Source organism: Cherax quadricarinatus, chromosome 81, assembly GCF_038502225.1.
Source record: "Cherax quadricarinatus isolate ZL_2023a chromosome 81, ASM3850222v1, whole genome shotgun sequence".
Taxonomy (NCBI): domain Eukaryota; kingdom Metazoa; phylum Arthropoda; class Malacostraca; order Decapoda; family Parastacidae; genus Cherax; species Cherax quadricarinatus.
In genome coordinates this window covers 15,269,508-15,295,852 of record NC_091372.1, presented here as the reverse complement: position 1 = coordinate 15,295,852, position 26,345 = coordinate 15,269,508, and the positions used below count along the sequence as shown (strand labels likewise).

The window sequence follows — 26,345 nt, the reverse complement described above, 5'->3', positions numbered from 1 at the left end:
ACGAGAATACAACCATAAAAACCATACGAAAATATACTTCAAAGAGGCGGCTAATGGCTGAGAAGTGAACCTTATTTATCATCCGTCTTTTTTATTTTTGGTGTATGTTAAGAAGCATCTTTCCATCATACACTACCCAAGTTTCAATGAGATAACCCAACAAACAACTGAGAAAAAAAAATATTTACCAAAAATCATATATGGCAAGCCCAAGTCAGGCACTGGAAATAAGTAACTTTGTCTAACTTTTCTGGGTTATCCTAGGTTCTCTATACAGTGGACCCCCGCATAACGATTTTAATCCGTGCAAGAGGGGTAATTGTTATGCGAAATAATCGGTATGTGAATGAATTTTCCCCATAAGAAATAATGGAAATAAAATTAATCCGTGCAAGACACCCAAAAGTATGAAAAAAAAATTTTTTTACCACATGAAATGTTAATTTTAATACACACAAACTGAAAAAGGCATGCACACTTACATGACACTTACTTTTATTGAAGATCTGGTGATGATTGATGGGATGGGAGGAGGGGAGAGAGAGTGTTAGTGTTTAGAAGGGGAATCCCCTTCCATTAAGACTTGAGGTGTCAAGTCCTTTTTTTGGGGTTACTTCCCTTCTTCTTTTAATGCCACTAGGACCAGCTTCAGAGTCACTGGACTTCTTTCGCACAACATATCTGTCCATAGTGGCCTGTACCTCTCGTTCCTTTATGACTTCCCTAAAGTGTTTCACAACATTGTCAGTGTACAGGTTGCCAACACGGCTTGCAATAGCTGTGTGAGGGTGATTTTCATCCATGAAGGTTTGCACTTCAAGCCACTTTGCACAGATTTCTTTAATCTTTGTAGTAGGCAACTTCTTCAATTTCTCTCTCCCCTCCTCTGAACCAGTTTCCTCAGGTCTGGCCTCTTGCTCTTGAAGTTGATCTATCAGCTCATCAGTGGTTAGTTCTTCATTGTCCTCCTCCACCAACTTTTCCACATCCTCCCCACTAACCTCCAACCCCAAGGACTTTCCCAATGCCACAATGGATTCCTCAAGTGGCATAATCCTCTCAGGGTTAGCCTCAAACCCTTCAAAATCCCTTTTGTCTACACATTCTGGCCACAGTTTCTTCCAAGCAGAGTTCAAGGTCTTCTTAGTCACTCCCTCCCAAGCCTTACCTATAAGGTTTACACAATTGAGGATATTAAAGTGCTCTCTCTCCCCCTCTCCAAAACTCTCTTAGAGTCAGTTGAGTTTCTGAGGTCACTACAAAGCACCTTTCAAACAGAGCTTTTGTGTACAGTTTTTTGAAGTTTGCAATAACCTGCTGGTCCATGGGCTGCAGGAGACGAGTGGTATTAGGAGGCAAAAACTTCACCTTAATGAAGCTCATGTCCCCATAAAGTCGCTCTGCCACGTCTGTAGGATGACCAGGGGCATTGTCTAACACCAGGAGGCACTTAAGTTCTAATTTCTTTTCAGTTAGGTAATCTTTCACATTGGGGGCAAATGCGTGGTGTAACCAGTTATAGAAAAAGTCCCTAGTGACCCATGCCTTACTGTTTGCCCTCCACAGCACACACAAATTATCCTTGAGGACATTCTTTTGCCTGAACGCTCTGGGAGTTTCAGAGTGATACACTAATAAAGGCTTAACTTTGCAATCACCACTAGCATTGGCACACATCAACAAAGTAAGCCTGTCTTTCATAGGCTTATGTCCTGGGAGTGCCTTTTCCTCCTGAGTAATGTAGGTCCTGCTTGGCATTTTCTTCCAAAACATTCCTGTTTCATCACAATTAAACACTTGTTCAGGTTTCAGTCCTTCACTGTCTATGTACTCCTTGAATTCATGCACATATTTTTCAGCCGCTTTGTGGTCCGAACTGGCAGCCTCACCATGCCTTATCACACTATGTATGCCACTACGCTTCTTAAATCTCTCAAACCAACCTTTGCTGGCCTTAAATTCACTCACATCATCACTAGTTGCAGGCATTTTTTTAATTAAATCCTCATGCAACTTCCTAGCCTTTTCACATATGATCGCTTGAGAGATGCTATCTCCTGCTAGCTGTTTTTCATTTATCCACACCAATAAGAGTCTCTCAACATCTTCCATCACTTGCGATCTTTGTTTCGAAAACACAGTTAAACCTTTGGCAAGAACAGCTTCCTTGATTCCCTTTCTGGTGCCCACAATAGTAGCGATGGTTGATTGGGGTTTCTTGTACAACCTGACCAGGTCGGCGATGCGCACTCCACTTTCATACTTATCAATGATCTCTTTCTTCATTTCTATTGGAATTCTCACCCTTATTGGTGTACGGTTGGCACTAGAAGCTTTCTTGGGGCCCATGGTCACTTATTTTCCAGAAACAGCACCGAAAACACTGTAATAATACGAAATATTCCGATTGTATGCTTGGATGTTACCGCGGAGGCTGGCTGGTAAACAATGGCATGGGCGGCACATGTGAGGCTGGCTGAGGGCGCACATTGGACGCATCTCGGACGAAAATCGGTGAGCGGGTTTTTAATCGGTATGAGCGGCAAAAATTTTGCGATTAAAGCAAGCGGTATGCGGATTAATCGCTATGTGATGCCATCGTTATGCGGGGGTCCACTGTACATACGCTGCTATGTATGATAATCTACATAACTGTTTTGTGTATAGTACCTGAATAAACTTACTTGCTTCTAGTCTGTCGACTGAGTACAAGATTATTATTATTATTATTATTGTCATTATTATTATTATTATTATTATTATTATTATTATTATTATTATTATTATTATTATTATAATCAAAAAGAAGCATTAAACACTTGAGTACAAGAAACCACCCATTCACCTATTTCAACTACCCAATAAAGTGATCAGAAATTAGCAATTTGGCCAATTTTACAGATGCCAATTTCAAAATAGGGTCCAGAATAAACATTGCAGACATTCTTGGCACTAAAATAACATCTCTGTTCCTTAGTCATGGCTCCAGGCCCCTCTTATATTACTCTTGCTTACCATTTGGAATTTTTATTCACACAAAAAAATAGATTTACTCTTATGCAGACTACTGCAAGGACCCTAGAACTCAACTTGTCTACCCAGCAGGACGCCAGTGTATCATCAACCCCTCTCTCCGCCGCCACCCAAGGAACAACAACAACAGCAACAACAAACATGGCTGACTCCCCCTCCAACTCCACTCCCTTCAAAGGATTCACCCATGATAACTCAGGTATGATTATTCCTGACAATATCAAGGACTACATCGTTGCTCTAGAAAATGAAATCAAAGATATCAAAGCAACACTCGAGCGACGAGAATCCAAGATAACCAACCTCGAGAATAAGATCCAAAACCTTGAAGAGAAGATTACATCGGGAAGAGTTGACACAGAAAATACTCTAAAAGCAGCTATAGCCAGTCACACTGAGCAAATAACAACAATAAATATGAAGGTTGAAGAAGCAATCAAGGACTGGAATCAGAACATGCACACTCGACTAAATGAATACCTTGATTTCCAAGACGACAAAACTGAACAAGATAAGTTGTCTGATGCAGTAATAATAAACAGTCAGCACATTACTAGTGACATAACACAGGAAGTAAACACAGTATAATGATCCGACTTCATTCATACGATAAAAGAAAGGACTTAATTAAATCAGCAATTACAATGAAAAATGGAGTGTACATAAATGAGTGTCTAACAAAAAAACGTCAAAACCTTCTGTTCAGGCTGAGAAAACTTAAACAGGAAAACAAAATACATCAGTGTTTCACGCGAGATGGGAAAATACTAGTAAGGAAAACATCAACAGGACAACAATATACTATCTCAAATGAACACGATTTCTCTACCTTCCTTAGAAAAGCTGACATTTTTGTAACAGATTAGATAAGTGCCCTTAATACATATATACGTGTGGTGCATATAGTGTACGTTACTATTATATTGTACATTATTATTTTTATTATTTTTCATCACTAGCTAATGAAATACCTCCAATACTCTATACTTCTTTCTTACTACTATAAATTGCTCATAATTTTAAATTACAAGTCAAATCTTACTCCAAATTAATAATATTCATTATTCTTACCTGTCCATTTAATTTTGTTTATCACTACTTGTTTTTTAGTCACTTTTTATTGTGTATGCAATTAGTGTATATTCCAATTACTTTTTTGCAAGTACCAAAACTATCTTTTGCTAGCTAGTACCAACTACCTCATTTTTTTTACTTTTATTGTGCAATAAACTGCTCAATTTATTTAATATTACAAATCAGATCTTACTCCTAAACCAATATTATTTCATAGTGACCACCTGTCCATTTAACTTTGTTTACCATTACTTAATTTTAGTCCCTCATATATTTTCTCCTTTATTTTAGCTTTATATAACTACCCTAGTTTATACATTCACAATTGTTAAAATAATCAAGGTGCTATTCTCAGGTGCTAAAGTAGAATAAGTTCACAACTTTGCCATTATATTCCAAAACTACCTTAGCTCATTATTTTACATTTGTTAAATAATTCAGGTGCTATTTTTTTAGCTTAAGACTATTTACTTTGTTTTATACTTAATTCTAACTATAGATTCACTACAAATCTTATGATTACAAGCATTGATCCTGATACCAACCTCTTATTTAATGACTTAAATGATTCAAACAGTTACTGTAATTACTACACTGCAGAACAATCAAAGGCACTTCTCAGTGCCAACAACAACATAACTATCTTTAACTACAATATCAGATCTTTAAGCAAGCATTACGATGACCTCATAGCATTACTAAATTCCTTACATGCCAATATGTCCATCATTACACTAACTGAAACCTGGCTAAAGCCTGATAGTACAGATGTCTATGCCATTCCTGGTTACACAGCCATACACAACTGTAGGCCAGACCAACAAGGGGGTGGCACAGCCATATACTACTCAGACCAACTAGAATGTATCACTAATACTTGCACAAGGGATGAACATGGGGAATATATAATAGCCAAATTCAAATCCAAATACCTACAAAAACCTCTCACATTGATAAACATTTACAGAGTTCCACAGTCAAACATTAGCCAATTTAGTCAAAACCTAGGAAGTATGATAACTGATGCACGCATGAACAAAGATCACTTACTACTCTCAGGTGACTTCAATATAAATCTCCTGCAAGACCAGGACCCACACGTTACTGAATTCACAAACACAATGAGTAACTGTATGTTGCTACCAACAGTAACAAAACCTACAAGAGTTACAGAGACTAGTGTTTCCCTACTTGACCACATCTGGACCAACACCATATCCCCTTTAAAATCAGGCATAATTACAGATAATACCACAGACCACTACCCTACTTTTCTCATAACAACTCTTGGTAAATTACCCCAAGACACTACTAAAGTCACCTTCAGACTTCACAATGAGGCAGCCATTAATAACTTCACAACAGCAGTAGCAAACATTGACTGGCACACTGAGCTAGAAATCTATACAGATATTGACGAATGTATTAATAATTTTCTAAAAAAGACCCAATACCTCTATAACAAGCACTGCCCTAAAAAAACTAAACAGATGACAGCTAAGAGACTGAACAGTCCCTGGTTAACACCCAGCATTCTCAAATCCATAAATACAAAACACCAATATGAAAAACAGTACAGAATGGGTCACATAACCAGAGACCAAACAAAACGTTACTCGTCAATCCTAACCAGCCTGATAAGAAGGGCAAAAAAATTGTATTATGAGAACAGATTATCCAACTTACGAGGTGATATAAAAAAGACCTGGAAAACCCTATCAGAAATTCTAGGAACAAAAAAGATATCACGAAATAGCGAAATAAAATTAGCAAAATCAGATGAACCCCAACTCCCACCAACAGAAACAGCAAACAGACTCAATGACTTCTTCTCCACTATAGGACAAAACCTTGCCAATAAAATCCCAAGCTCAGATACCCCACCAAATGACTACCTCACTGGCAACTACCCGAACACACTGTTCCTAGCTCCGACTAACCCATACGAAGTCTCCCTTATTATCAACACGCTAAAAAACAAGGCAGGAGATTTAAATACCTTACCACCCTTTATATACAAAAAAGTGTCACAAGTGCTATCACCAATCATTGCAACACTCTTTAACAAATCCATTGAATCCTCCACCTTCCCCACAGTACTCAAAATAGCAAGGGTCACCCCGATCCACAAAGGAGGAGACCAAACAGAGTTGAATAACTATAGGCCAATATCCAACTTACACCCTCTCTCAAAAATCTTCGAAAAATTAATTCATAAACGAATCTACTCCTACCTTATCTCCCAAAACATACTCAACCCCTGCCAATTTGGATTCAGGCCAAATAAAAATACTAATGATGCTATTATACACATGCTAGAACATATATACACTGCAATAGAGAAAAAAGAAGTCCCACTGGGGATCTTCATTGACTTACGTAAAGCTTTTGATACAGTTAACCATGACTTGCTCCACGTAAAATTGTCACACTATGGTATAAGAGGGCACTCCCTCAACTACCTCAAGTCATACCTCAGCAACAGAAGCCAATATGTGTATGCAAATGGGGCAAACTCTTCTGCACAACCAATTACAGTTGGTGTCCCACAGGGAAGTGTCCTTGGCCCTCTTCTCTTTCTCCTATACATAAATGACCTACCAAATGCTTCGCAATTACTCAAACCCACACTATTTGCAGATGACACTACATACGTCTTCTCCCACCCGAGCCCAGTCACGCTAGCCAATACTGTAAATACAGAATTACAGAAAATATCTACCTGGATGAGGACTAACAAACTTACACTAAACATTGACAAAACCTACTTCATTCAGTTTGGTAACAGAGCTACAGATGTCCCTCTTAACATAATGATAAACGGATCACCTATCACAAAGCTAACAGAGGGAAAATTCTTAGGAATCCACCTTGATAATAGACTCAAATTTCATACACATATACAACAAATTTCTAAGAAAATTTCCAAGACTGTAGGCATACTATCGAAGATACGGTACTATGCTCCACAGTCAGCCCTCCTGGCCCTATATCACTCTCTTATTTACCCCTATCTCACCTATGGAATTTGTGCATGGGGCTCAACAACAAGTAACCATCTCAGACCACTAATTACCCAACAAAAGGCTGCAGTTAGAATGATAACAAATTCTCACTATAGGCAGCACACTCCACCAATATTCAATACACTAAACCTATTCACCATACAAAACATTCATACTTATTACTGCACCTATTACATACATAGAACACTTAACTCTGATATTAACCCTCCCCTCAAACATCTCCTTGCCAACCTCAACAGAACACATGACCATAACACAAGGCACAGATCACTCTTTGATGTTCCTCGTGTCCATCTCACACTATGCAAAAACTCAATGCACATAAAAGGCCCTAAAATCTGGAACTCATTACCTGTAAATATAAAAGAAACACTACCTGTTTATAAATTCAAGTCTCTTCTCAAAGATCACTTACTCACCCAAAACCAAATAAATACTGAATAACTGAACCTTATAAATTGTATATCTTAAATGTTTCTCACAATTATATCACATAAATGTTAAACCTAAAACCCAATCTAACTTTATTATTTTTTAAATACACTACCTAACAGAATACTCCATTCTACTGAATGTACAACAATGCATACAACCATATGACCTGTCTTTGTAATACTCACTTGTGCTTTATAGTAATCTGTTTACATTAAAGTTTTATCACCGATGTCATCATTGCTTAGTTCATCTTAAGTTAATTTTAAGCCAGCCCGTAATGCTATGCATAGTATAAGTGGCTTTGGCATACTGCTCTTTTCTGTATTTTTTGTACCTCTGTATGTGTGCACAAATTTTTAAATAAATAAATAAATAAATAAATAAAGTGGACACGTATTAGACGGTGACGTCATTTGTTTACTCAAGCATCGTAAAGAATAGAACTTTTCTGCTACTGTGAGCTCAATTTCAAGGTACTTTTCATCATGAAAGCAATCAAAATCATATCTATATTTCTGTAATATATCTTCCATTCTATCAAATGAGACCAAAAAGCGAGAATATAACCATAAAAACCATACAAAAATATACCGCTAAGCAGCCGCTAATGCCTGAGAAATGAACTCTGCTATTTTTGGTCTGATTTCTTTCATTTTTGGTGTACATTAAGGAGTATCTTTCCATCATACATTGCCCAAGTTTCAATAAGATAACCCAACAAACAATTGAGAAAATAACAACAGCAACAACAACAATAATAATAATACTGTAATATCTTTATATACTACAAGTACAGTGGACCCCTCACCTAACGATATTAATTGGTACCCGAGAACGAATATCGTTAGGAGAGTTTTTTAGCATTAGCCGAGGCAAAAGTTAGCGCTAAAATGTATCGTTAGGCGAATTTAACGTTATGTGATGCGTTCGTTAGGCAAGGGTCCACTGTACATGTACATTGTATACGGGCCTAGCTGACATCAGTGACATACTACTATATAGAAAGCCACTTGTTATGCAGTGTATTTCAAGCAAATTAGGTCAGTGTCCCAGGATAACACCCACACCAGTCAGCTAACACCCAGGTACCCATTTACTGATGGGTGAACATAGACAACAGGTGTAAAGAAATGCATAATGTTTCTACCCTAGCCAAGAATTGAATACACCTACCATCCGACTTACGACCTGCTCGACTTACGACCACTCGACTTACGACCGTGTTTTTTATGCCAAATTTCTGGGAAATAAACAACTATTTGTGTTGTTCACAGTGTTTATCCTAAACCTTACAGTATAAAATACAGTATTAACAACATAAAAAGTAAAGTAAAACATGAAATACCAAAATAAAACAATAAAATAAAGTCATTACAAAAATGTTTTGTTGATATTCAATAGTAAAGTTTGACTTATGACCATTTCGACTTACGACCGGTTTCTCGGAACCGAACTCGGTCATAAGTCGGATGGTAGGTGTATTTACCAAAAATCATATGGCTAACCCAAGCCAGGTACTAGAAATAAGTTGGTTTAGAAAGACACGTAAGCAAACACTATAACATATTTATTAGAAAACGTTTCGGTCCTGGGACCTTGATCACTTCAGTGATCAAGGTCCCAGGACCGAAACATTTTCTAATAAATATGTTATAGTGTTTGCTTACGTGTCTTTCTAAACCAACTTGTCGGTATTTATTACCAAGGTTTATACCACTAGAAATAAGCCACGTTGTCTGACTTTTTTGGGTTATCCTAGGTTCTCTACACATATGCAGATATGTGTGGTAATCTATATAGAGAAAATAGCTTTTTTGTTTCAGGTTTATGGTGCAGTACAAGTGTATATCACAGGTGGCCCTGTGTTATACTCCATTTTCTCTAATATAAGCCACCAAGACAGGGATAGGAGAATGGTTTTTGTATCCCATGTCCTCTTCATACCTCCGTCGAACTGCTCGGTATTATGCCAAATATTATTCATTCTGGAGTATTTAACACGTTTTATGTTATTTATATTGTTTATTATGTCATATTAGATCAACTGTGATAGGCAATAAGCTGTATTGTTGATATTAGCATAATAATAAAACATATTCTCCTGCATCACAAGACTGAGCTCATGGCAACCGACAGTGGCTTCAAAGCCACCTTATCTTTAATGGATAATGTACTGTGTAGGTGTTTTACACAACGAAAAGCATTTCTTTTATTCATTGGAACCATGGCTAGGGCTAAAAGTAAGCAGGTTATAATAATAAATGGAGAAAAAGAAATTAGAATGACTTATGCAGCAAGTAGCGCCACCAAACAGTAGCAGCAGGTTGGTGTGGCGACCCTGGAAATTTGAAATTATGCTAGCCGAAATTAGTGCCGAATAACTGAAGGAACCGAATAACTGATTGCCGGTTTTGTGATGGCGGACCTGTAGCTATGTGATGGCGGGGTTTATTGGTTTAACCCTTTGTAGGTCGCCAGGCCCTCTCAGAGACTTGTTCTCAGGGTCGCCAAAATTTCCCCCAAAAAATTTATTTTTTCTTATGAAAAGATAGAGAATCTTTTCCCGATCATAATGACACCAAAAGTATGAAATTTGATGGAAAACTTACGGAATTATGCTCTTGCGAAGTTAGCAGTCTCGGCGATGTTTATGCATTGGCGATTTTGCCCACTTTGAGCCCTAATTTCGGCCAATTCCATTGTACTATTCAACAAAAATTGTAAGTATTTTGCTAGAACTCCATTTTTTCTATCGAATCAGTACAAGAAACCGCCTATTTACCGATTTCAACTATCCAATAAAGTGGTCAGAATTTAGCAATTTTTCCAATTTCACACAAATTTCAAAAGATGCCAGTTTCCGAATAGGGTCCAGAATAAACAAGAAAGACATTCCTGGCACTAAAATAACAAGTTCTCTGTTCGTTAGTCACATACCCAGGCCTCTCTTATATTTCTTTGGCTTTCCACTTTGAATTTTTATTCTTACAAAAAATAGAAGATTTACTATTATGCAGACTACTGCATTAGTGTAGAAATGGTATAAATAATATCAGCACACTTGTGAAAGAATATTAGACTCACCAGTTGATGTGTATTGGATGCTTGGCATGATTTGTTTACTTTTAAACTTTGATAAAAATCAAACATTTCTGCTATTTTGAGCTCAATTTCAAGGTACTTTTCATTGTAAAACCAGCCAAAATCATCTCAATTTCTGTAATATTTTATAAAAATATTCTATGAAATAAGACCAAGAAAGCTAGAATACAACAATAAATACCATACGAAAATACAGTGCAAAGTCACTGTTTTAATCCAAAAACAGTCAAAGTTTTTTTTTCACATTACGCACTGTGTGCTGCAGGATTTTCTTTATACTGCCACACTGACCACATAGACCCATTCTTTCATATGTAGGCCTACCAACTTTCTCTCACTAGGTTTGAGGGTGCTAGAATTTAGGCGTACTAGTATGTCAAAAACCCTGGGGCCTAAGCCGTACTAGTACGGCCGAAACCCCCAAAGGGCTAAGGAGAATTCTTGTCAATACTTCGGAGATGAAGCTGCCTTTATTCTTTATTTCTGTTAGAAATAGCAATTAATGATGATTCAAGGCATTTATATCTATAGAAATTATTTTTTTTTTACTTATTAACACACTGGCTGATTCCCACCAAGGCAGGGTGGCCCGAAAAAAGAAAAACTTTCACCATCATTCACTCCATCACTGTCTTGCCGGAAGGGTGCTTTACACTACAGTTTTTAAACTGCAACATTAACACCCCTCCTTCAGAGTGCAGGCACTGTACTTCCCATCTCCAGGACTCAAGTCCGGCCTGCCGGTTTCCCTGAATCCCTTCATAAATGTTACTTTGCTCACACTCCAACAGCATGTCAAGTATTAAAAACCATTTGTCTCCATTCACTCCTATCAAACACGCTCACGCATGCCTGCTGGAAGTCCAAGCCCCTCGCACACAAAACCTCCTTTATACCCTCCCTCCAACCTTTCCTAGGCCGACCCCTACCCTGCCTTCCTTCCACTACAGACTGATACACTCATGAAGTCATTCTGTTTCGCTCCATTCTCTCTACATGTCCGAACCACCTCAACAACCCTTCCTCAGCCCTCTGGACAACAGTTTTGGTAATCCCGCACCTCTTCCTAACTTCCACACTATGAATTCTCTGCATTATATTCACACCACACATTGCCCTCAGACATGACATCTCCACTGCCTCCAGCCTTCTCCTCGTTGCAACATTCATCACCCATGCTTCACACCCATATAAGAGCGTTGGTAAAACTATACTCTCATACATTCCCCTCTTTGCCTCCAAGGACAAAGTTCTTTGTCTCTACAGACTCCTAAGTGCACCGCTCACCCTTTTCCCCTCATCAATTCTATGATTCACCTCATCTTTCATAGACCCATCCACTGACACATCCACTCCCAAATATCTGAATACATTCACCTCCTCCATACTCTCTCCCTCCGATCTGATATCCAATCTTTCATCACCTAATCTTTTTGTTATCCTCATAACCTTACTCTTTCCTGTATTCACTTTTAATTTTCTTCTTTTGCATACCCTACCAAATTCATCCACCAACTCCTGCAACTTCTCTTCAGAATCTCCCAAGAGCACAGTGTCATCAGCAAAGAGCAACTGTGACAACTCCCACTTTATGTGTGATTCTTTATCTTTTAACTCCACGCCTCTTGCCAAGACCCTCGCATTTACTTCTCTTACAACCCCATCTATAAATATATTAAACAACCACGGTGACATCACACATCCTTGTCTAAGGCCTACTTTTACTGGGAAATAATCTCCCTCTTTCTTACATACTCTAACTTGAGCCTCACTATCCTCGTAAAAACTCTTTACTGCTTTCAATAACCTACCTCCTACACCATACACCTGCAACATCTGCCACATTGCCCCCCTATCCACCCTGTCATATGCCTTTTCCAAATCCATAAATGCCACAAAAACCTCTTTAGCCTTATCTAAATACTGTTCACTTACATGTTTCACTGTAAACACCTGGTCCACACACCCCCTGCCTTTCCTAAAGCTTCCTTGTTCATCTGCTATCCTATTCTCCATCTTGCTCTCAATTCTTTCAATAATAACTCTACCATACACTTTACCAGGTATATTCAACAAATTTATCCCCCTATAATTTTTGCACTCTCTTTTGTCTTTTTGACTAAAATGCCTGGAGCGATGGGCTAGTAACCCTTTCTCCTGTAGACATTTACTAAAAAAGAGAAGAAGAAAAACATTATAAAACTGGGATGCTTGAATGTGCGTGGATGTAGTGCGGATGACAAGAAACAGTTGATTGCTGATGTTATGAATGAAAAGAAGTTGAATGTCCTGGCCCTAAGCGAAACAAAGCTGAAGGGGGGTAGGGGAGTTTCGGTGGGGGGAAATAAATGGGATTAAATCTGGAGTATCTGAGAGAGTTAGAGCTAAGGAAGGGGTAGCAGTAATGTTGAAGGATCAGTTATGGAAGGAGAAAAGATAATATGAATGTGTAAATTCAAGAATTATGTGGATTAAAGTAAAGGTTGGATGCAAAAAGTGGATCATTATAAGTGTGTATGCACCTGGAGAAGAGAGGAATGTAGAGGAGAGAGAGAGATTTTGGGAGATGTTAAGTGAATGTATAGGAACCTTTGAACCAAGTGAGAGAGTAATTGTGGTAGGGGACCTGAATGCTAAAGTAGGAGAAACTTTTAGAGAGGGTGTGGTAGGTAAGTTTGGGGTGCCAGGTGTAAATGATAATGGGAGCCCTTTGATTGAACTTTGTATAGAAAGGGGTTTAGTTATAGGTAATACATATTTTAAGAAAAAGAGGATAAATAAGTATACAAGATATGATGTAGGGCGAAATGACAGTAGTTTGTTGGATTATGTATTGGTAGATAAAAGACTGTTGAGTAGACTTCAGGATGTACATGTTTATAGAGGGGCCACAGATATATCAGATCACTTTTTAGTTGTAGCTACACTGAGAGTAAAAGGTAGATGGGATACAAGGAGAATAGAAGCATCAGGGAAGAGAGAGGTGAAGGTTTATAAACTAAAAGAAGAGGCAGTTAGGGAAAGATATAAACAGCTATTGGAGGATAGATGGGCTAATGAGAGCATAGGCAATGGGGTCGAAGAGGTATGGGGTAGGTTTAAAAATGTAGTGTTAGAGTGTTCAGCAGAAGTTTGTGGTTACAGGAAAGTGGGTGCGGGAGGGAAGAGGAGCGATTGGTGGAATGATGATGTAAAGAGAAGATGTAGGGAGAAAAAGTTAGCATATGAGAAGTTTTTACAAAGTAGAAGTGATGCAAGGAGGGAAGAGTATATGGAGAAAAAGAGAGAGGTTAAGAGAGTGGTGAAGCAATGTAAAAAGAGAGCAAATGAGAGAGTAGGTGAAACGTTATCAACAAATTTTGTTGAAAATAAGAAAAAGTTTGGGAGTGAGATTAACAAGTTAAGGAAGCCTAGAGAACAAATGGATCTGTCAGTTAAAAATAGGAGAGGAGAGTTATTAAATGGAGAGTTAGAGGTATTGGGAAGATGGAGGGAATATTTTGAAGAATTGTTAAATGTTGATGAAGATAGGGAAGCTGTGATTTCATGTATAGGGCAAGGAGGAATAACATCTTGTAGGAGTGAGGAAGAGCCAGTTGTGAGTGTGGGGGAAGTTCGTGAGGCAGTAGGTAAAATGAAAGGGGGTAAGGCAGCCGGGATTGATGGGATAGAGATAGAAATGTTAAAAGCAGGTGGGGATATAGTTTTGGAGTGGTTGGTGCGATTATTTAATAAATGTATGGAAGAGGGTAAGGTACCTAGGGATTGGCAGAGAGCATGCATAGTTCCTTTGTATAAAGGCAAAGGGGACAAAAGAGAGTGCAAAAATTATAGGGGGATAAGTCTTTTGAGTATACCTATAGAAATTGGGCTCTTTAATCACTAGATGGGCGTCTTTGAATTTCGAGTGGTTGGCAGAATTCCAGTGTTGCATGCAGGAATTGTTCAAGTTATCGTTCCTATATGCATTAATGTGTTTATTGAGAGTTGCACGCAGGCATTGTTGAAGTTATCATTCTTACATGCATTAGTGTGTTTATTGAGATGTGTTTCAAGGTTTTTTGCTGTTTCACCTATGTATATTTTGTCACAACCTCTACAGGGGATAATATAAACCCCTGCATTGATTGACTCAGTGTTCTTCAATTTTGTCCAAGTCAGATCTTTCTTTGCCTCCACATATACCTCAGTGCTCCACCCACATTTTTTCCTTCATCAGTTCTGTGGTTTACCTCATCCTTCATGAACTCATCCACTGACAATTCAACTCCCAAATATCTAAACACATTCACTTCTTCCATACTCCCTCCCTCCAATCTGATCCAGTTTTTCTATACCTAACTTGTCTGATACCCTCATCACCTTACTCTTATCTATGTCATGGTCCTATGAAGGCTGTGAGAGGATTTTCATGCAATTGTTTTACTGTCATAACTGCCTGGAGTTTACCTGGAGAGAGTTCCGGGGGTCAACGCCCCCGTGGCCCGTTCTGTGACCAGGCGGCCTGGTGGATCAGAGCCTGATCAACCAGGCTGTTACTGCTGGCTGCACGCAATCCAACATACGAAGACAGCCAGGGATCTATTGGTAATCCCCATTATTTATGCTGGGAGGCAGTTGAACAGTCTCGGGGCCCTGACACTTATTGTATTGTTTCTTACGTGCTAGTAACACCCCTGCTTTTCATTGGGGGGATGTTGCATCATCTGCCGAGTCTTTTGCTTTCATTGTGAGTGATTATCGTGTGCAAGTTCGGTACTAGTCCCTCCAGGATTTTCCAGGTGTATATAATCATGTATCTCTCCCGCCTGCATTCCAGGGAGTACAGGTTCAGGAACTTCAAGTGCTCCCAGTAATTGAGGTGTTTTATCTCCGTTATGCGTGCTGTGAAAATATTGCATCCATATAAAGTGAATAAAAATGAACATCCACAGGCAGACCCTGATCCACCATGAGGCCTGGTCTCAGACTGGGCCGCAGGGACGTTGACCCCTGAAACCCTCTCCAGGTAAACTCCAGGCTTATCTTATGCCTCCAGTATGGAGGACAGTGCCACAGTAATCCAATTCCCAGATCAGTGGGTCATCTGGCAAGTTTGTTCGAGAAACACTGCTCTTGGTACATAAGAAATGGTATAAAATATTGAGGTATTGATGAGTAAGACACTTGTGCACCAGTTGGGTATCTTTATTATTAAAATATTTTACCAGCAAAGAAGTCTACTGTACAGGTGAAACATTTCAGTAAAAGATACACAACTGTTGCACATTTGTCGTACATATCAGCTTCTCTTGGTGTTTGCATTTTAAAACATATCCTAAAAACTATTATGTCATACTTTTAACCCTTCATCGCGCAAGGGGTCCGAAAATTTGAAATTCGAACTGAACTCCCTATGGTGGATAGAGTAACTCAATACAAGGTCACTGATCCCATATAAATTGATTTCTGATGGTTAGTTTTCGAGCAATTGCCAATCTCCGAAGACCGAAAATATTAGGCCGCCCCCGACAAAGTGATTAAAAAATTTTATGTTGCAAACTTGCAATTGTTAATAAAACACACCAAAACAATTTTTTAAATTTAATATACAAACAGACAATATAAAAAACATAAATGGAACTTGTATCAAAACATTTTTTAATTGTTACAAAAATAAAAAAAGGAAGCAAATATCAACAATGCCAAATTGCAAAGTGATGCAAGTTTCAATCCCTATATTCCTGAGATTCATTTGGAAGACCAATGATTCTATATTGCTAATTGGCAAGATGGAAGTCTGTGAAACAATTTCTATCAGTCTTTATGCACAGATTTACTTTGCATACACTACAGACGAATGACGATGTTACCGTTTTTTTCGAGGTGCTGCAATACTTGCAAGTAAACGGCCTTTGCCCTGCCATTGGGAAGTGCATTAGAGTAATGTCTTTCCTAACACTGTCATCAGGCATTTCTGTACGTGTTCCCCTCCCAGGTTTCACTATGCCAACACCATTGGAAGTACATGGTGAATTAGTTGGTGAAGGTCTTGGAGTTGTTCTTAGGCTGCTCCCTCTAAGGTTTTGTCCTTTAGACCTTGCAATTTCAGAGATAGAATTCCTGAAATACTTCAGTTGCATACACTTTTCCTTTATTGCTCGAGAATCACGGCAATAAAGCAGCCATGCATTCACAACAGCAAGATCAATAATATAGGCAAATAGCCGCATGTACCAACGTTTTGATTTCATTGGTGTTTTGTAGAGACGCACCAACATGTTGCTTTTGTCAATACCTCCCATGTTTGCATTATAGTTCTTGATGACTGCAGGGCACGATATTTTCTCTTTCCTCTTTGTACCCTTGTTATATCTCTCAACAAGACTCATGGGCTCGACCCCAATATCAGTTGTCACTAAAGTCACAACTTTGGTGTCCTTCCATCGTACAACAAGGACACCATCATTGTTGTTGAAGCAAAAATTGCCCCTGACCACACTGTTTTTTTCCATTTGTTTGATAGGCACCAGATGTGGCTTACCACATCTATTGTCACGTACTGTTCCAGTGTATCTGCAGTTATACTTATCTCTTAGTAGCTTGACCAAAGGCATACTTGAAAAGAAATTGTCAGCATAGATTGCTGATGTGTTTGTCTTGTTCATAGTTTGTGCTAGTACCAGAACAATCTTTGTACTTATTGGAAGTTTAGATTCTTCCTGTGGCAGCTGTATGGGATGTGTGTCAAAAGTTGTTGTGCCTTGATACATGAGTATATCATGTATGAGTCCATCTTGACTTGCACGACAAAAAAGTTTGAAACCCCACTTATCTGGTTTTGTTTTGATGTACTGCCTTAGGTTTCCAGCAGTTTTACCCTTGAAACCAACCATGACTTCATCAATAGATTGCTTGGGTGTAGCTGGAATTTTCAAGCAAGCATTAGTTAGTTCAGTGTAAAGAGGCCTTACTTTGTAGAATCTGTCATTATCCTTTTTTGTGTTGTCATTGAAATGAATATGACTTCTAAGGTACCTAAACCTCTTAGACGCCATGCTATCTGCAACCTGTGGGCTCCTAAAAGCAGCTTTCCAATAGTCTTCGAGGGATGGTAGTGGAGCAATACCCATGAACAACAAAATACCTATGAACCTCATGATCTCTTCAGAATCTGTTGAAAAAGTATTATTTACGTCTTGTTGCCTTGTATACAAATTTGTTTGATATGCTATGTTATCTATCATGGCTGGAGTAACGAACATACGAAAATACTCATATGGAGACCTAATTGCAAGAGGCTTTTCATGTTCATATGCCGGCAAAGGATCATTTTCAATGTCATCTACGGTCCACTGAGATGAAACTTGAAGAGCAATATTCTCATGGATCTCTTCCTCATCCGGGTATTCCTCAATCCTAAAATTTTTCTTTTTCCTCATTACTTTCTGCTTTTTGGCTGGCCTTTGTTTCCTTTCTTCCTCCTCATCATCACTTGACATCTCTGCATCCTGTGCATGCGGTGGCAAGTATTCATCACCACTATCCAGCAATTCTGGTTCGTCTACCTCTGGTTCCGAGTCACTGTCTTCAGAAACGCAGACATACCTCGACCTGCTGGTCGACTGCTCCCCATAAAACAGCCTCTCATGGAACTGGAAGGACAATAGAAACCTCCTGTATAAATCCAGACCACTACAGAGTTCATATATGCAATTGAAAATTTTTTATAAATATTTATTTGACTCTAATTGGACATTCCCGGAAACTCGGGCAATACCGAAATAATTCGGACTAAAATGCTTGCACTTTTTTCAACTGCATGCTACACTCATATTATGCTTCACACGGACTTTAGGTATATATCAAAATATGCCTAAACTATTCATGTAAGCACTAAACACAACAATCAGTACTTACCGACATTGTAGAATGTATAATCCAAGAGTAGATTAGTAATGGTGGAGGGAAAAATGCGTGTGTGTTCGAAGCCAAGCCGCCAGTGTTTATATTTTGATCTCTCAACCAATGGGAAGGCGGCAGAAGCGAACTGTACTTAGCTGAGGAGACTCAGGGAAGGCTTGTGATTGGTTGGAACTAAAGAACGGGAAGCTGGCCGCGCGGGGCGCGAAGTATGACACGCGCCAAAAACACGTAATCAATACCGAATTTTTTCGGCCAAACACGATAAAGGGTTAATAGCTTAAATAAAATTTAATGAAGAAAATTTATGATTAAACTAATAAATACACTCCATAGTTAGATGTAGAATGAGGGGGACATGATTGAAGTGTATAAGTGGAAGATGGGCATAAATAAAGATGTCAATAAGGTTCTGAGGATATCCCTTCAAGAAAGAACTCGAAATAATGGATTCAAATTGGATAAGTGTGGATTTAGAAAGGATATAGGACAGTATTGGTTTGGAAATACAGTGGAACCTCGGCTTACAAGTGTCCCAACATGCAAGTTTTTCAAGATACGAGCCGTCGCCTGGTCAATTTTTTGCTCTGAGTTACGAGCGAGCTTCCCCCGATTTCCCCTCAACCCACAACCTGCACACACCGCTTGTTTATCTATGATTTCATGCTTTAATTCCGTGGAAATCATCCTCTTTTTCTTCTCAGCACTGTCCTTTGCACTTACTTTCCTAGGACCCATGGTTAGAAAAAAGAAATTTGGCCAAATGACTGTAAAAAATGTAAGCAAAGCATGAGAGAAATGCTTCCACAGCGAGGTAAATAGTGTGCTGCACCAGCTAGTGGTGATGCTCTGAAGCTCCTCATTAATAATATTATTATTAATTTAGGGAGCACAGATCCAATTTCCTAGATCAAGAGCTCCTCACCAGTGTCAAGGTTCCTTGATGCTGGTGAGGACAGTGCTGAGAAGAAAAAGAGGATGATGTCAATGAAATTAAAGCATGTAAGTGTAGCATTAAGAGTGTAGCAAGTAAGTTAAGCGATAGAAAAAAGGACAAAATGAAACTAACTCCTCCAATGTTGCTGTTGGAGGTTTATAGAGCCACTGACATCATAAGCCGCTCTGCCTGTCTCCCACCCTCAACCTTCGTCAGCATCTCTGCTTCAAGGTAAGTGTGTAAGTACACTTTAAATAAACAGTTTATTTCCTTACATTATGTTTTTATACAATATTTCTTATTTATAAATACATTGTTTCAGTGTTTTCCTTATAAAACTAGTGATCCATTGCAGTTAGCCTTACAAACACTCCGTTTTCTCTTGTAATAAGAGTATAGGATGATATAATCAGAGCGGGAGTGGGAATGGCAGCCACCGCCACCGCTACTCACATAATGACATATTCATTCTAGAGTATGTATCATGTTTCTATGTTAATTATACAGTGGAACCTCTACTTATGAGTTTAATCTGTTCCGTGACCTTGCTCGCATCTGGATTTACTCATTTGCAGAGTCAGTTTTCCTCATTTAAATTAACTGAAATAGAATTAATTGGTTCCAGTGGAGTTCTAGGCACGACAAAATATTTCAATAATTTCCCTAATATCAACTCTTTGGCTTATTTATCTATCAAAATTCATCTAATATGACATAATAAACAATATTAATAACATAGAAACATGATATATCCACTAGAATGAATAAAATACACGTTATTACGTATGTGGCTAGTGATGGTGACATCGGCCATTGTTGTTGTTGGGGTTTATAGGGCCACCACAGCGGCCATTCCTGCTCCTGACTACATGTGTAGAGAACTTAGGATAATCCAAAAAAGTCAGCCAGTGTGACTTATAATTGCTACACTCTTAATGCTACACTTAATTGCTACACTCTTAATGCTACACTTAATTGCTACACTCTTAATGCTACCCTTAATTGCTACACTGTCACTGACTAGTTCTGCTTTAGTATTGTACATATCGTAAAGTGGTACACTGGTACTGCCTGGCCAAGTCCTTAACCCTCCACCTAATTTGTTTATCTATGATTTCCTGCTTTAATTCCATGGAAATCATCCTCTTTTTCTTCTCAGCACAGTCCTTTGCACTTGCTTTCTTAGGACCCATGGGTAGAAACAAGAAATTTTGCAAAATAACTGCACGAAATGTAAGGAAAATACGAGAATTCCCTCCACCGCGAGTGGAGTGGACTGTCATCTCGTGGTGGCGTTCGGAAACTCACTTATAGTATAGGGTACAACAAGGTCTGCCACTGCTGTGTCATGTTGTCTGCCACTGCTTCTTCATGTTGTCTGCCATTGCTGCTTCAAGTTATCTGCCACTGCTGCTTCATGATGTCTGCCACTGCTGCTTCATGTTGTCTGCCACTGTTGCTTCATGTTGTCTGCCACTGCTGCTTCATGTTGTCTGCCACTGCTGTTTCATGTTGTCTGCCACTGCTGCTTCTTGTTGTCTGCCACTGCTACCTCATGATGTCTGCCACTGCTACCTCATGATGTCTGCCACTGTTGCTTCATGTTGTATGCCACTGCTACCTCATGATGTCTGCCACTGATGCTTCATGTTGTCTGCCACTGCTACCTCATGATGTCTGCCACTGCTGCTTCATGTTGTCTGCCACTGCTGCTTCATGTTGTTTGCCACTGCTGCTTCATGTTGTCTGCCGCTGCTACCTCATGATGTCTACTCCCACTTTTGCTAGTGTGTTGAAGAGCTTTCCAATATGTGAAAGTTGAGGAGCAGTGCCAGTCAGACAGTTATTGGATGGCGACGTCATTTGTTTACCCTTGAACAGCGCCAGAGAATCGAACATTTCTGTTACTTTGAGTTCAATTTCAAGGTACTTTTCTTTGTGAAACCAATCAAAATCATTTCTATTTCTGTAGTATACCTTCCATTCTATCAAATAAGACCTAAAAAACGAGAATACAACCATAAAAATCATACAAAAATATACTGCTAGGGGGGCTAATGGCTGAGAAGTGAACTCCCCTAGATCAAGAGCAAGAGCCCCTCACGAGCATCAAGGAACCTCCCTTGAGGCCCGCTCACATCTGGAAATTTCGCTCACGTCTGGAAGCAGAAAGTCAACGGAGTGACTGCTCGTATCTGGAAAAACTTGCACAATGGTTCCACATGACCATAACACAAGGCACAGATCACTCTTTGATGTTCCTCATGTCCATCTCACGCTATGCAAAAACTCAATGCACATAAAAGGCCCAAAAATCTGGAATTCATTATCTGTGAATATAAAAGAAACACTGTTTATAAATTCAAGTCTCTTCTTAAAAATCACTTACTCACCCTCAACTAAATAAATACTGAATAATTGTATCTCATAAATGTTTAACCTGTGACCCTATCAAACTTTGTTTTTAATTACATTACCTAACAGAACATGTATTCCATTCTACTGAATGCACAGCAACTCAGCAAATGACCATATGACCTCATTCACTCTGACATTCCTTTCTTATCATTATCTTGTCTGCTAGCCTCACATGCTCTTTCAATTTGTATAGAAGTCTTCCATGTGGTACTCTGTCAAAAGCCTGTCTTTGAAATACACTCATTTGTGCTTAATTGTTATTTGTTTACTGTAATTTTTACCACTGAATATATCATTGCTTAATCTTAAGTTAATTTTAAGCTGCCCATAATGCTCTGCATACAAGGGCCTTTTGGCATGTTACACTTAACCACTGTAATTCTATGTATATCTATGTATAATGTCCAAATTAATAATAAATAAAATAAGTAAATAAATATTAGATGAATTGTGATAGATAAATAAGCTGTAGAGTTGATATTAGCGTCACGTTGAAGCATTTTGCCCTGCCTTCCAAGAGCAAGAATTCTGCTGGAATGGATTAATGGCATTTCATTTAATTTAAATAAGGAAAATTGATTTGATATATGAGCAAATTGAGTTATGAGCTAGGTCACGTAACGGATTAAACTCGTAAGCCGAGGTTCCACTGTAGAGTAGTTGATGAATGGAATAGTCTACCTAGTAGATCATTGAAGCTAAAACTTTGGGTAACTTCTAATATAGGTCAGATAAACATGAGAGTTAGAGAGAGGTTGGATTTGAGTGGGACTTGCACATGAGTTAATTGGGTTATCAAAGCTTATTCCTTGGGTAGCATTGAAAATGGGTTGAGCAGATATTTTTATTAATGGTTTAGGTTTGAGAAAGGCCTGCCAAGTATGGGCCAGTAGGCCTACTGCAGTATACCTACTGGCAGTGTATAAGTGGAAGATGGGTATTAATAAAGGGGATATTAACCCTTTGACTGTTTCAGGCCCCTCTCTGAAACTGTCATTCTATGTCGCCAAATATTAAAAAAAAAAAAAAAATTATTTTTTCTTATGAAAATGTTAAGATTATTTTTCTGAGTGTTTTAGTCCAAAAAAAAATTTTTGCCATCGGTACTTACCGAGATATAGAGCCGTGAAGTTTGCAGAAAATGAGCCGTGTATGGCAACAGCGGCGACTGCCGCTCACCCGGTAAACTTTAGTTTACTTGTAATTGAAGGTTTTTTGTTTTTTTCACTATTTTATTTTTTCACATAACTTATGTGGCCTATGAGACCAAAGTAAGGTGCAATGTATATATATACACTCGTTGTATACAACACAATAAGCACACAAACATAATTATCAATATATTGTTTACAAAACTTGTTTACAAAAACAAACAAACAAACAATCCTCCTCCTCCTCCTCCTTCTCCTCCTCCTTCTCCTCCTCCTCCTCCTCCTCCTCCTCCTCCTCCTCCTTCTCCTCCTCCTTCTCCTCCTCCTCCTCCTCCTTCTCCTTCTCCTCCTCCTTCTCCTCCTCCTCCTCCTCCTCCTCCTCCTCCTCCTCCTCCTTCTCCTCGTCCTTCTCCTCCTCCTTCTCCTTCTACTCCTCCTTCTTCTACTCCTCCTTCTCCTTCTACTCCTCCTTCTCCTCCTCCTCCTCCTCCTCCTCCTTCTCCTCCTTCTACTCCTCCTCCTCCTCCTCCTTCTCCTTCTCCTTCTCCTTCTCCTCCTCCTTCTCCTCCTCCTTCTCCTCCTCCTTCTCCTTCTCCTCCTCCTTCTCCTCCTTCTCCTCCTTGTCTTGTGTGCGAGTGTGTGGCTTATAATTGTTTTGAGTCAGAAGTCGGCAGCTGTCAAAGTGACATATTGTCTCATTAGTCACTCCCCCTACCGCCTGTCAAAACAATGGGGTCGGATGCTGCTTCCCCTCCTCCATTCTATCTAATTATCTTTCTCCCTCATTCTATATCTTTCAATCTGTCTCTCTTTCTATCTGTCTGCCTATCTCTGTCTCACAGGTACACATAAATACAAGTATACATAGTGTAAATTACCTAGGATAACCCAAGAAATCCAGACAAAGTGCTATACTCTGCTTGAAGATGTGAGTAAACGTGATGACACAGTCTTGTGGCTCTCTCTGAGACAGAGAGCTAGATGGACAGACAGGGAGCTTGACAGACAGACAAATAGACAGACAGAAATGTTTGTGTACCAGCAAAAACAAAGGGAGGGCGATGGTCATGTAATATTACCCTCCTTTACGCTCATCAAAGTCAGCTCTTATCAGATGTTATCTCCCCTTATCTTGTCACTGTCATGGGGTGGACTTTTTTTTTTCTTGCTTCAAGGGAACAATATTATTACATCTTCTTCTTCCTCCTCCTCCTCCTCCTCCTCCTCTTCTCCTCCTCCTCCTCCTCCTCCTCCTCCTCCTCCTCCTCCTCCTCCTCCTCCTCCTCCTCCTCCTCCTCCTCCTCCTCCTCCTCCTCCTCTTCCTTCCCTCCTACTCCTCTTCCTTCCCTCCTCCTCCTCCTCCTCTTCCTCCCCTCCTCCCCCTCCTCCTCCTCCATTGCTTTTGGTCTCAAACTCCTCCAAATCATGAAATTGATCTTCACTGACACTTCCATCTGTGTTAGAGCATCACTTGGGAAGAGAAGAATCCCAGATTTGCTGGGGAATCACATATTTCTTACCGCTAGACATGCTGAAAAAGGACAACTGAAATGGCATTCCCACAATGCACCACTGGCTCCCCGATTTTTTTTATATGGTGCACACTGACCATGGAGACCCATTCTCTCACATGTGGGCCTACCAGCTTTCTCCTGCTTGATTTGAAGCTGCTAGAATTTATGCGTATAAATACGTCAGAAACATTGGCTCGTAAGACGTATTTATACGTCGGAAACAGTCAAAGGGTTAATAAGGTCTTGAGGATATCTCTCCAAGAGAGAACCCGCAGTAATGTATTTAAATTAGACAAGTTTAGATTTAGAAAGGACATAGGAAAGTATTGGTTTGGAAATAGGGTAGTTGATGAGTGGAACAGTCTACCTAGTTGGGTTATTGAGGCTAAAACCTTATGTAGTTTCAAATTTAGATTGGATAAATGCATGAGTGAGAGGGGTTGGATTTGAGTGGGACTTGCATATGGGTGGATAGGGTTAACAGAGCTTATTTCTTGGGTAGTTTTGAAAATTGGGTTGGGTAAATGTTTTGTTAGTGGGATGGATTGTAAAGGACCTGCCTAGTATGGGCCAACAGGCCTGCTGCAGTGTTCCTCCTTTCTTATGTTCTTATGTTCCTGTCTTATGTTTCCATGTATATTATACACAGTTTGAATTCTACAGATTGAATACATAGAGTGTTCTTTGAAGTCAAAAGAAGCATTAACACAAGATACGCGGTTGTTTGTGATCCAGGTGCCTGAATATACATACCTGCCCGTGCCTGTTGGGTACCATGTTCGTGTACGGTTACCGGAAAAAGGTAAGCTTAATGAGCTTTGTTCAAATAATGGAATGGGTGGGGTTTGAAACCATGTCAAGAGAGTCCTAAGTTTTAAAAGTCACTTGCCATGGGGTTCAAGTCCCACCCATTTTGTGATTTGTTTGCAAATGTGTTATTGCGATTTCATGAGTCAAGCTTAGATCACTATGTCTAGTTATTTGAAGGTGAGTTTAGTTCAATATGTCTGGTTACCTGAGAAAAATGAGCATAATAAGCCGAGTTCATGACATCTAGTTGATGAGTGAGACACTTGTGCAATGTATGGGAATTTGTATTCAGGAAACGTTTCACCTCAGTGGCTTCATCAGTTCAGTACAAAGAAGAATGATGTAAAGAGAGAAGTTTGAGGTAATCAGTCCCTCAGCATATGGTTGGAGATGTGGCTGATATACTGTAGTCAGGTGAGTAGAAGCAGAAGGTGAAACCACAGTGGAACCATCTACTAGGTTGGATAAGTGTTGAAGAATACTTTGTATCAAGATTCCATGATGTTGCAGTCTGACACTTGTGATAAATGGTTTTGAGAACTGACAAGTTGAAGATTGAGACACTTATGCAACATTTGGAAATCTTTATTTAGGAAATATTTCACCACACAGTGGCTTCATCAGTCCAATAAGCCATCTGTCATATAAGCTACTTCTCTGACCATGTGTGTACTTTCTTCAAGATTGATGGACTGAACACATCAGTTCCAGGCTGAGAGACTGAGTACCTCAAACTCCTCTCTTTACTCCATTCTTCTTTGGCATTTTGCCCAGGAGAAGAGTTAGAAATGAATGGTTGTCCTATGCAATTGGTTTCCATTGCTGGCTGGACATACACTGTAAGGAAAATGCAGTAACATTTAGAGACAACTGGGACCTCTTCTACAGCAGAAATGACATGTATGCCAGGGATGGGGTTCACTTATCTAGGTATGGGGTGGGG

General features: G+C 39.3%; 1 protein-coding gene across 1 annotated transcript in view; it reads left to right on the top strand.

Moving 5' to 3' along the window:
- Positions 1–26,345, top strand: part of LOC128699783 (cytochrome b5 reductase 4) — a 323,046-nt gene that overhangs the window by 93,825 nt on the left and 202,876 nt on the right. The window contains exon 6 of the mRNA XM_070102466.1: positions 25,256–25,394. Within this exon, the coding sequence (XP_069958567.1) occupies positions 25,256–25,394 (139 nt within the window). The remainder of the gene's footprint in view (positions 1–25,255; positions 25,395–26,345) is intronic.